The following is a 12,364-nucleotide window of genomic DNA, read 5'->3' as shown; positions in this document are numbered from 1 at the left end:
GGGTTTCCCCGGCTACTCTGGGCGGCTTACAACAGAAAAATGAAATAAAATAATCTATTAAACATTAAAAAGCCTCACTAAACAGGGCTGCCTTGTATTGTTGATTGAATTAATCAGTTAAAAGGCACAAGGTCAATCAAATAAAAATGGGTTACTAGTCCTGAAGAATGCCAGGTGCCAAATCCCCAAACCTAAAGGGGTTACAAGATGCCAACAAGAGCAGTTTCTGGCAGACAAGCAACAGTAGAATCAGGTTGAAGGGGTGGCCAAGTACGCTGGTGCAGCTATAATTTAAACAGATATGCACTCACTGGAATGCATTGGTCTCAACAAATTGATTCTCATGAGAAAAGGAAGTCTAAAAAAACACTTTGACAAAGACCACTTGGACCCTGTGATGCTGAGCGTGCTAGTCGCTGTGGCTTGGAGACGAACATTCGCCTCTGCAGCTCCTGTTGCTGCAGTTCAGCTTCCTTCCTTCAGTTCATGTTCAGCTTTCTCTGCACATGGCTGGGGAAATAGCATATGCGGACCTAAACCTTCAGGAAATGCCTTCCTATTCAAGGATTCCGATGCCACCTCCTTGCAGGAACTGCAGCAGTAAGTGGCTCACTTATTCATGTATTTTTATTTTGTGCAGGGTAATTAATCTGCAGGCGGGTTACAGAATCTGAGGTCCTCAGGTGTGTCTTGTGGGTCTCTGCTAATTCTTTTTTCCCCTTGCTGCCAAATGTAGTCAGTCACCTGGATAGTTTTCAGAGTGTTGCACCCTTCTTTTATTTTAGAAAATTAAACTTAAACTACAAAGGGTGGACAGGCTAGAGGTTTACAAAACATGAACGGTATGGAGCGACTAGAAAGGGTTTTGCTTCTTCCTCTGCTTTGCATAATTCTCCAACCTTTAAGTTACCTAATAAAAATGATTGGAAGCAGGAAAGGCAAATGGAAGTATTCTTTTCCTTCACGCATTTAGGAAAGGGCTGAGTGATGGAATGCAAGCTTTGCCTGCAGAGGAATCCAGTTCATTTTTTTAAAAAAGTTTCAATTTTAAACATTTCAATAATTTTAAAATCATTTTAACATTTTGAAACTCGACTTCCTTCTTTCTGTGGTTCCTTAAATTTATTTATTTTTATATTTTCTGCATATTCAAAATTAACTTAGTTTAATGATTTATTCACCTACTTTAAATGCATACCTGTATAAAACTGCAGGTTATTACAATAATCCTGCCAGTTTTCTTATTTGTTTACAGTTTGTAAATATCCAATAAACCATTTCCATTCTTTTATAAAAAGTTTGCTATCTTAATTTCTTATATTTCCGGGAAGTTTCGCCATTTCTGCGTATTCCATAAGTTTTTGTATCCCTTCTTCCTTTACTGGGATGACTTCTTCTTCTTTCCATTTTTGGGCAAGTCACATTCTTGCCGCTGTAGTCGCATACATGAATAAATTTCTATACAGTTTGAGTAGTTCTTTCCCTATAATTCCCAAAAGAAAAAGCTTCTGCTTTTTTATTTTTTTCAAATATTATTTTAAACATATTTTTCAATTCATTATATATCATTTCCCAGTAAGCTTTAACCTTACTGCAGGACCACCACATATGATAAGAAGAACCCAGAAGGATCCAGTTCAACCCCTGGGTTCTTCAGGCAGGACTGCAAAATAATTTTGAAACCCTGCAGTGCCAATGCCTGTCATGACATAGACAAGACAGAACTCGAGATGATGTTCCCAGGCTCAAAGGGATTTATTTTAAGGTAAAAAGAAGTAAAGCAGCAGATAAAAACGAGCAGCAAAAGAAAGAAAGAAAATTAAATCACAATTAAACATGAAAAGTCCAGAAGCTTAACAACGGATTTACCTGGCACCAAAAAAAGAGCAAAGTAAGTGTTTGGTGACCCTCATTGGGAACAGAGCGTTTGGCAGTGGAGAAAGTCCTCTTCCAAGTTGCCACCCACCTCATCTTTTATTGTTGGGGCACCTAGAAAAAGGCCTCCTATGGCTCTGCATGGTGTGAAGTTTGCATGTCCTCCTAGTTTCAAATGATAATGAAGTTCATTTTTTATTTTTTTATTAAAACAATTATTTTTTACAAAACATTTTACATATAACATAAACAGGACAACAACAACAACAACACACAAACAAACATAGACACAGTTTTTGTGAGGGTTAAGTCGTCTTTCCAATTTTTTGCTATCAAAATCCTAGTCGCCGTGGTTGCATACATAAAAAGGGTTCTATGGGTTTTTTGAATTTTAGTGGACATAATAACCTAACACATGGGTAGACAAACTAAGGCCTGGGGGCCAGATCCGGCCCAATCACCTTCTAAATCTGGCCCATGGGTGGTCTGGGCAAATCAGCATGTTTTTACATGAGTAGAATGTGTGCTTTTATTTAAAGTGCATCTCTGGGTTATTTGTGGGGCCTGCCGGGTGTTTTTACATGAGTAGAATGTGTGCTTTTATTTAAAGTGCATCTCTGGGTTATTTGTGGGGCATAGGAATTCCTTCACACACACACACACACCCAAAAATAGTCTGGCCCCCCCACAAGGTCTGAGGAACAGTGGACTGGCCCCCTGCTGAAAACGTTTGCTGACCCCTGACCTAACAGAAAGGCTTCAGGTCTTTTTTTAAATGAGAATTTAAAGATATTTTTAGTTCATTATATATTATATCCCAAAATTCTCTTAACACAGTCCCACCACATGTGTATAAAGGTACCTTGATAATGGGGTTTAAAGGGAAGCATCGACACTTTGTACTCAGGTGCAGGGCTTACCCACACTTACCTTTCCTCTGTGCTTTCCAGGCACAGTCTGTGCTATAAAGCTCCATGTCTGAGTGCTCCTTCTTTTGCCCTGGATATTTCCCCATGAAAACCTGCTCTTTAAAGCTGAATCAGTGCAAACAGCAACCCACAGAAAAACTGAATTGCTGTTTGTTGTGCGTCAGGTTTAAAGGGGTTTTTTTGTGTGTGAGGAAGGCAAGAAAAGAGCACTCAGACATGGAGCTTTAAAGTTTGAAAATGTGCCCGAAAAGCAGGAGGGGTGGGGGTGGTGGTAGGTGAGAAGAAGCCCACACACCTGTAAAAAAAAAAGTTTGAGGGCCCTTCCAGGTAGGTATTTTACTGTGGATGTATTGACACAAGAATAGTGCCTCACTGGTGGAAATCCACCAGATCCATCAGTCTCTGAGGGGCAGACAATATTGCATAAACTGCCCTGCTGCCTTGGGGGAAGCTAAAGTAGCTGGAGAGACTGTGGGACTGTGGAGAGAGTATGGCAGTGATGAGAAAATTACTGACCGATAAAAAAGAGAGAGGTGGGTTTAGCCTGCCAGGCTTAGAAATGTACCATGACACGGCTGCCTTGTTTGGATAAAAGATTGGTTAGAATTAATAAATATGGATGTGTTAGATCTTGAGGGTGTTGGTCTGGGTTTTGGTTGGCACCTATACCTGCTGAAAGAAAAAATGGAGGTACATAACAACTTTTGGAATAATATTATAAGAAAATCTTATATAAAATATGGGGGGGGGGGACATCAAGGAATACTTGAGCCAAAAGTGCTGTGGTGGATATCACCTATGGAAGTGGTAGCTGTAAAGAGAGTAAATATGGGGGGAAATTGGCCGACATATAAAGAATTACTAGAAGAGGTGGATGGAAAATTGAAATTAAAAGATTATAACGAAATTAAAGTATATTGCAATGTATGGCTACAATATTTTCAAATTAATCAAAGATTTTAAAAGGATATTAAAATTGGTTTCGAGAAAGAAATTTCCAAATTTGGCAAAATATTATTAGAGGGGAAAGATAAATATATAAAACAATTGTCTGAATTATTATTAGAGTGGGAAACAAAAGATGAGTTGACAAAGGAAGGCATGATTAGGTGGGTGCGAGATCTGGGGAAGGTAATCATGTTGGGAAAATGGGAAAAATATGGAATCAGGACCTAAAATATATTTCAAATTATGAATTGAAAGAAAATGTATTAAAGATGCAACACCGGCAAAAATTGGCAAAGATGTATAAAGGAAGTAGTAATATTTGTTGGAGGTGTAAGGAAGAAGTTGGTACCTATTTACATATGTGGTGGCATTGTAAAAACATTAAAGAATTTTGGGAAGAATTATATAAAGAATTTAAAAAGATAGTCAAATACTCTTTCAAAAAATACCCTGAAATATTCCTACTGGGAATGCTAATGAAGAAATAAAGATAAGATGCATGCCACAACAGCTGGCAGACTTATCGCGAGAAATTGGAAGTGATGCAGTACCGAGCAAGGAAGATTGGCTTACAAAGTTGACAATATACCAAAACCTATCGATAAAAGCTGGAGTAATGAAAGGGTTAGGTGAAGAAAAAGCAGGAAAAGATTGGAAATTGTTTAAGCAATATTTATCGAAATGGATTGAAAGAGCCAATCTCTTAGCAGATGTATGAAGGGCCCAAAAAATATCTAAGGGAAAAGAAAAATTAAGTAAAAAGTTTGCATCAGAATAAGGAGATATAAACCAGAATATAGGATAGCTGGAAGTCACACACGGTGGAGGGTGGTGGAAGGGGTGGGGTGGAGGTAATTAATTTCTTTTTTGTATAAAATTTGTGTTTGTTTTTTTCTTTATTGTCATAATCTTAATTTTGTATTGTTTCTTTTTATCTTAAATTGTTTATATATGATTTTGATTTGATTTTTGTGTATATTTATGTTTATGTTCATGTATGTTTATGTTGGAAAACATATCACCTAATAAAAAAAAGAGAGAGAGAAACCAATTCAGGAACCAATAACTTATATATTGATCGCTAATAATGAAAAATATGTTGTGTGATACACAAATGACATGAGCAAACTTGGTATACTTATTTGTATAACCTTTGTATAACCCAATAAATAAATAAAAAATACTATGGCGGAATGTCATAGCTTCGATCCAGAGAAAATTAGGTTTTCATAATTGCAAACGGAATTTTGTACTAAGAATCATAGGTTTGATCCATTATCCTTTATAATTTGTGTTAGTCTACTCTACTGCATTCAATATTTTAGTTATGCACTGTATAAATAAGTAATTGATTTGATTTAAGTTGATATTCTATCTATATTAGCTCAATTGCTAGCCTTTTTTAAAAAACAAAAACAAAAATGAAGGATCTCTTTTAGATCTTTTAGAACTGTACAAAAGCTTGTGTAAATTAAAACTGCCTGTAGCTACTGAATCCTGCACTTCTCATGCATTGTGAATGTCATATTTAAATAAAATACTTTGAGTGTAAAAAACAACAACCCCCAAACCCCCGACTTAGTATAGAACAAGGTTGTTTGTGCAAGCAGTAGATCCCATAGTTCATAATATCACACCAGCATCAGTTGCAATCTCTTTACACTAAAAAGCATAGTTCTTTGATCAACTTTTAATTCTTACAGATGTTCATAAGTATAAACAGTGGCATCGAGTTGCTCTTGGGACTGCCTGCGCTGTGATTCTCCTCCTCACTCTGGCTGTAGTAACGCTGATAGTTTTGGGTGAGTAACTGAGTGCTTAATGTTGGTTTCTCCAATAATATTTGCAACCCTGTGCAAGTCAACCCCCATTGAATTTAGTAGCATTTGCTCCCATGTGGGAATATGATTGCAGCCTGAATGTGTGAATACAGATAACATTTCCTGGCACAGTCCAGTAACAGTTGACCATCTTGGAGTCATCCTGGAAGGCTACTGTTACTCTGCTTTTCGTTAAAGGCACTGTAGCAGCTGGTGAATAGAAAATAGTGTGGTCATTTCAAACATATTTATTTATTCATTTATTTGAGAAACGGATTTGTATTCCATTTGTCCAAAATGTGTGGGTTAATTTGTGAAAACCATACACATAAAGACAGCATGACAATAAATAATATGATAAAATGCACACAACAACAAACTAAGCAGCAAAACAAGTACACACACACACACACACACACACACACACACAGAGAGAGAGAGAGAGAGAGAGAGAGAGAGAGAGAGAGAGAGAGAGAGAGAGAGAGAGAGAAGCTCCAATCCTTTGCATATTTACAAGGATCAGAAATAAATTCCTCTGAATTCAGTACAATAAAAACTAGTTTCAGATCCAGCTGTGACTGTAACCTGCAACATGCTAGGTGGCCTCTGTTACCATGGAAGAATATATATAAAAAAACTTGCTGGATCAGACCAGTAGCCCATCTAGTCCAGAATCCTGTTCTCACAGTGGCCAGCCAGATGCCTGTTGGAAGCCCTCAAGGAGGACGTAAGGGCAACAGCACTCTTTCCTCCTGTGGTTTCCAGTAAGGTATTCAGAAGTAGACTGCCTTCAACAGTGGAGGGAGAAGATCAGGGTTTGCAGCCATTGATTGCCTTCTCCTCCATTGCTCTGTCTAATCCAAGACATCCGCATTGGTGACCATCACTGTCACCACAAATGGGCCATTTTATAAAGGCAATCTCCTCCAAACCACAAAGGGCTTTTAGGCAGGCAAAAAAGCATTGAGAAAATGCTTGTTCACAGGGCAATATTTAGGGTAGAATCGATGGAGACTTCAGCCACTTTGCACTAAAGCCTCACACCTCCCTTGGAATGCTAAAGCATTGAAAGAAAATCAGGACAAAGAACAATTCATCAGAATGAAAGATCCTTCTCTTTCCCTCACTCCAAACAAGAATCTTAATAGCAACTTCAGCTTGGAGGGAGGACAAGGGAGAAAGGAAGAGGTCTGAAAATGGAAAAGGCTGGGTGGAATAAGATCTGTCTGTCACCGTGATCAAATTTAACTCTCAGGCAACCCCCGTATTCCACTCAGAAAGCGAAACTCCCTCTGCAGTTGCCCTTGTTTTTTTGGGGAAAGTCACCCTTTGAAGGGGGGGGGGGAAGCAAAATGAAAAATATAATCAATGCTGAGAAAATAAATTATGCATCAAATAAACCCCGGTTCTGTGGTCTGAATAAATTGTGGAGAAGTGTATTTCTTATTTTGCAACCCTAAGGGTTAGCTCTATTTCCCACCTCTGTATTTTTATTTAAATAATTATCCTTATTTTAATATTCCTATGAATACTCCTTGATGCTCTGCTTGTTTTACCCCAGTCATTGTGAGCAGCAGGATTCTCCACCATTTGATGACAGGTTGTTGTTGTGTTGTTGTTGTTTAGTCATTTAGTCGTGTCCGACTCATTGTGACCCCATGAACCAGAGCATGCCGGGCACTCCTGTCTTCCACTGACTCCCACAGTTTGGTGACAGGTTACAAGGTGCCAAACAGATGTATCCTTCATGAATTACATTTGGCCCTGATGTTGGGAAAGATTGAGGGCACTAGGAGAAGGGGACGACAGAGGACGAGATGGTTGAACAGTGTTCTCGAAGCCACCAACATGAGTCTGACCAAACTGCGGGAGGCAGTGGAAGACAGGAGTGCCTGGCGTGCTCTGGTCCATGGGGTCACGAAGAGTCAGACATGACGAAACGACGAAACAACACCACGTAACAAAACAAAATGAGCCGTTTCTTTTCCTGTGCAACAAACACAAACTGTATCCCACAGTTGCTCATAGCATCTTTTAATCCTAGAGCTGATATTCAGGATCAAATGCAACACTATAAAATGTATTTAGTTTTGCAGCCAAAAGAAAGACCAGAGGACGACAGCAGTAGCACCACTGACTTTGAATTTAAGCTACAGCTGAAACGCTATATGTGCAGCTCCCCAAGCCACAGCGGAACAGGTAACCTCAGTCACTTGTGGATGACTAATGCTTTGTTTATGTGTACCAGAAACACCATCTGGATGTCAGCCACTTGCACCTTCCAAATGAGATTTACTATTACACCACCATTTAAAAGTTCCAGTAGTTTTACTTTTAAAATGACACAGAATTCAGATGTGTTGACTTCCTCCTCCCAGAAGGGCTGCTCAAATTAATTCTCAGCCTAAGTGATTATGCTGTGGTTGGCAAATGCCTTTTAATATATCTGTGATGAAAAGAACCTTGCAGGCTTCATTAACCTGCAAACCCCAGGAGAGCTAGTTCACATAGTGCTTCCTTCTATGTAATGACCAGTGTGCTTCTAGTTATGTCCAGGTCAGAAGGACTGCTAGGTTCACTGGCCTATGGTCAGTCCTTTCCCAGACATGTGGAAAGTCTCCACAGTCGACAAATGTTTCACTTATGCAAGATATAGGTGTGTTGTGAATCAGGATCTTTAGATGTTGGTAATAGTGTATCTTGGCAGAGTTCCCTAGTAACTCTCACTCACACAGATTTTAAAAATGGAGATATTTATTAAGAGCACACACAATCAAAATATACACATTGTAAAACTCCAGTGAAAATAGCTCAGCAATAATACGTAACTATTGACTTTGGTGGGGGTAGCTCAGTCACAATATGTACTAAATAACCCTAAGCTTTATTAAACTAACACACAATATACAGATAAGGAGCAAGCATACAAGGCGCAATATGTGACAGAGGGTGTAAAGTTCAGCACAACTCTAGCCTGCTCTCCCTCTCTGGGCTCACTTTGCAGCCTAGGCCTCAGCTATGTGCAGCTGGACATGGAAGACCAGAGGGTGGTTTCTAAAACACAAAGAGAGGTCAAAAACAGATCTGAAGGCACAGACACAGACACACTCAAAGGTGGAAAGAGGAACCAGGTGTGGGGGCTACCTAACTTTCCTCTGGTAAACAGGATAGGATGACTGCTTTGGTGGACAACGCTGAATCATAGGGACTGTGGCGTGTTGAAACTGTTGCTGCAAGTAAAAACATGAGAGAGAGAGAGAGAGAGAGAGAGAGAGAGAGAGAGAGAGAGAGAGAGAGAGAGAGAGAGAGAGAGAGATATTCCTGGATGCCAAGATCCATGTTTGGGGCAAAGTGTGGAAATATAGGCTGTTAGTCATTTAAAATATGTCTTTCCAATTGCGTTCCCAAAAAGTGCCATCTTCCCTCAGCATAGGAAAAGATCCCACATTTCATAAGTTTAAAATGGTTCACTTACAAACTCTTTAAAGGTCAGGTTCATGTTCTTTTCCATACATCACTCAGAAAGACTGCACAGGCAGTAAACCTTAGTTTAGTTCCAAAGGGGTGAAAGTTCCTAAATTATTGGTATAGGAGCACATGATTGGCTTGTGAGTGTCATGCAGCCAGGCAAGAGCAACCAGCTTAGCCTCTTCACATGCTGAGTTCATCAGCAGTGAGTGGCATTGCGTGGGGAGGGCCAGAGGAGTGGTGGCCCCAGGTGCATTTCCTCCTCATGCAGCCTTGCAGCATCACAAAGGCAGCATGAAGTCAGGTTCCCATGTAGTTTCCACTCAAAAGAGGGGGAAATGCTTAACTAGCATCTGAGACTACTTGGGATTCAACATTTGTTACTTGAAACTCCTGGGAAGAAAGGAAGGACATTAATTTACTGAAATAAAGTTCCCTTTTGCAATGAGACATTTTGTAATATGTAATAAATTCTCAGATTCACCCAGGATGAGGGAAATAACAGCATCCATTTATGTACGGAAATATTCTGCCTCTTGCTTTCCCCCTCTACCACTAGAGGATGCCCCAAACTGCAAAGTATGCCCCAATGACTGGGAACTGCACAGGGACGCCTGCTACTGGAGCTCTCAAGAGCAAAAACCCTGGGCCGAGAGCCAAGATGACTGCAAAGGAAAGAATTCCACCCTGCTTGTGATTCGGGACCAGCAAGAGATGGTAAATAGGCAACTTATGAGAAAAGTCTAGCCAAATCCAGTGAAGCAAAGCCCACAAGAGACTTCTGGCCAGGGATGGGGGACCTGTGGTCTCTCAATTGGACTCCAGTTCCCATAAGTCCTAACCATCCGTGCTTTTTCCTCAACAGCACATGTAACTTTGCTCAATGACATTTGTATAGATATTGTACATTTTTAGAGGGCTTTACATGCATGATCCAATTGTAATCTTTAAAGCAACCTTGTTAAATGGTCAATATTATTTTGTTCCCTAGTGAACACTTGAGGCTCAGAGAGCAGTTTGCTTAAGGCCATCTAGTGTGTTCATGTTATGGCAGAGGTGAAATTCAAAACAGGGACTTCCTGGTTCAGGCTTCATTCTCTTCACCCCTCCAGTGAGGTGTATAAAAAGTAGCAAAAAATGCACTTAAATTGCAATCAATCAGTCAAATCAATCAATCAATCAGTCAATCAATCAATTCAATCCCTTGAGCCTTGCTGTCAATCCTGCCTTGGCCTAAAAGCTGCTTTACCCAGCCACTGCTGAAATCGGGTACAGTGGTACCTCGGTTTACAACCACAATTGGTTCTGGAAGTCTGTACTTAACCTGAAGCGTACTTGACCTGAAGCGAACTTTCCCATTGAAAGTAATGGAAAGTGGATTAATCTGTTCCAGACGGTCTGTGGAGTACTTAAACTGAAGCGTACTTAAACCGAAGTATGTGTGTAATTGGTTCCGGAAGTCCGTACTTAAACTGAAGCGAACTTTCCCACTGAAAGTAATGGAAAGTGGATGAATCCGTTCCAGACGGTCCGCGGAGTACTTAAACTGAAGCGTACTTAACCCGAAGTATGAGTGTAATTGGTTCTGGAAGTCCGTACTTAACCTGAAGCGTACTTAACCTGAAGCGTACTTAACCTGAAGCGAACTTTCCCACTGAAAGTAATGGAAAGTGAATTAATCTGTTCCAGATGGGTCCACGGCGTTCGTAAACAGAGGCGTTCACAAAGGGAGGTGGTTGTAAACCGAGGTGTGACAGTATGCATCTCTACAATATTAAATATGCATTAGTTAAAATACATGCAGATTTGTACAGAAGGTCCTTAGACACACATAGAGGACCCCCTCCTTTACTCAGCTAAAAGGATTTCCAACTGAGTCAGTTGAAGATGGCTAAGGAGCAGGATGTGGATCAATGAAGCTGATGGAACTGAGCATGAGCTGTTAATACAATGGTCAGAATGGCAACATCCAGCGCTATTTTTCTTGAAAACTTGGTGCCTGAATTCATGGTGAAGACCTCCCCCTTGTTTTCTTATAATGGTAATGGTGCCCACCTGAGAGGTGCCAGAACTGAAGTCCAGCAAATTCCGGCTGAAATAAAGCCCTGGCAACATCCTTGTCTCTTCCATTATAGGCAATCATAAAGAATCTGACAAAGGAAACCCACTATTGGTTGGGACTCACAACAGCCAAACTCTCTGAAGAGTGGACCTGGGAATGGGTTGATGGATCCCCCTTCAAGGAAGAACTGTGAGTAGTTCCAGGTGTGCACAGAATAAATGTAATTTCTGTGAAAGGGGCACCAATCATTGGAGGGTTTTTGTTTGTTTTTTTATAAAAAAAGCATTTTTATCGATTTACATTAGCAAAGAAGCATAGACCTGATGATGTAAATAAAGCACAGAAATAAAAAGAGGGATTCCTAAACTATCTAACAGAATGTCCCAGCCTTCAAATCAATGCATACACAAAGGGTGAAATACCAATATAAATAAAAGAGGTGTCTTTACTGATGCCAAGGTATAAATTGCATATTCCCTTTGTCCCAAGACTCTTTGTGGCCCCATGGACCAGACCACGCAAGGCACTCCTGTCTTCCACTGCCTCCCACTGTTTGGTCAGACTTATTTTGGTGGCTTCAAAAACACTGTCCAACCATCTCGTCCTCTGTCGTCCCCTTCTCCTAGTGCCCTCCATCTTTCCTAACATGAGGGTCTTTTCCAGGGAGTATTGGAGCCTCAGCTTCATGATCTGTCCTTCCAATGAGCACTCAGGGCTGATTTCCTTCAGAATGGATAGTTTTGATCTTCTTGCAGTCCATGGGACTCTCAAGAGTCTCCTCCAGCACCATAATTCAAAAGCATCAATTCTTCGGCGATCAGCCTTCTTTATGGTCCAGCTCTCACTTCCATACATCACTACTGGGAAAACCATAGCTTTAACTATATGGACCTTTGTCGGCAAGGTGATTTCTCTGCTTTTTAAGATGCTGTCTAGGTGACCAGCAGGGTTGGTCTAAATTTGCACGTCTGACTACAGAAGTTTATTATCAGAAGTGGTGGACAAATACTATCCATAAGCGCTGAGAGAAAATAGCTCACCTCTTGGTTTTCGAAGGGAAAGGTTTTGATGTGAGAATGAAAACAGTATCGTGATAACAACTAATCATTTCCTTTATTTTGCAGGTTTTCAGTACTGGGCAATGCTGAAGGAAAGAGCTGTGGGGTAATAGTGCAAAATGGTGTTCATTCTGATTCTTGTAGTACTTTATCTAACTGGATGTGCATGAAAGCAGCTTTCCAAATATAAGCACAAAATGGGGT

The 12,364-nt window shown here is 40.2% G+C and overlaps 1 protein-coding gene across 1 annotated transcript; it reads left to right on the top strand.

Annotated features, from left to right (window-relative positions):
* The first annotated feature begins 429 nt into the window (after window positions 1-429).
* On the top strand, window positions 430-12,363 carry LOC118081066 (killer cell lectin-like receptor subfamily B member 1B allele A). The gene is made up of 6 exons (XM_035107207.3): window positions 430-600; window positions 5,456-5,554; window positions 7,661-7,771; window positions 9,600-9,757; window positions 11,176-11,291; window positions 12,227-12,363. Exons 1-6 carry the CDS (start codon window positions 507-509, stop codon window positions 12,348-12,350), a joined length of 702 nt encoding a protein of 233 aa, XP_034963098.3. The 5' UTR covers window positions 430-506; the 3' UTR covers window positions 12,351-12,363.
* Window position 12,364: the final 1 nt, after the last annotated feature.

This window comes from Zootoca vivipara, chromosome 2, assembly GCF_965207765.1.
Source record: "Zootoca vivipara chromosome 2, rZooViv2.hap1.1, whole genome shotgun sequence".
In the NCBI taxonomy this organism is placed as follows: Eukaryota; Metazoa; Chordata; class Lepidosauria; order Squamata; family Lacertidae; genus Zootoca; species Zootoca vivipara.
The sequence above is the reverse complement of the archived record's forward strand: the minus strand, read 5'-3'. Positions and strand labels throughout refer to the sequence as shown.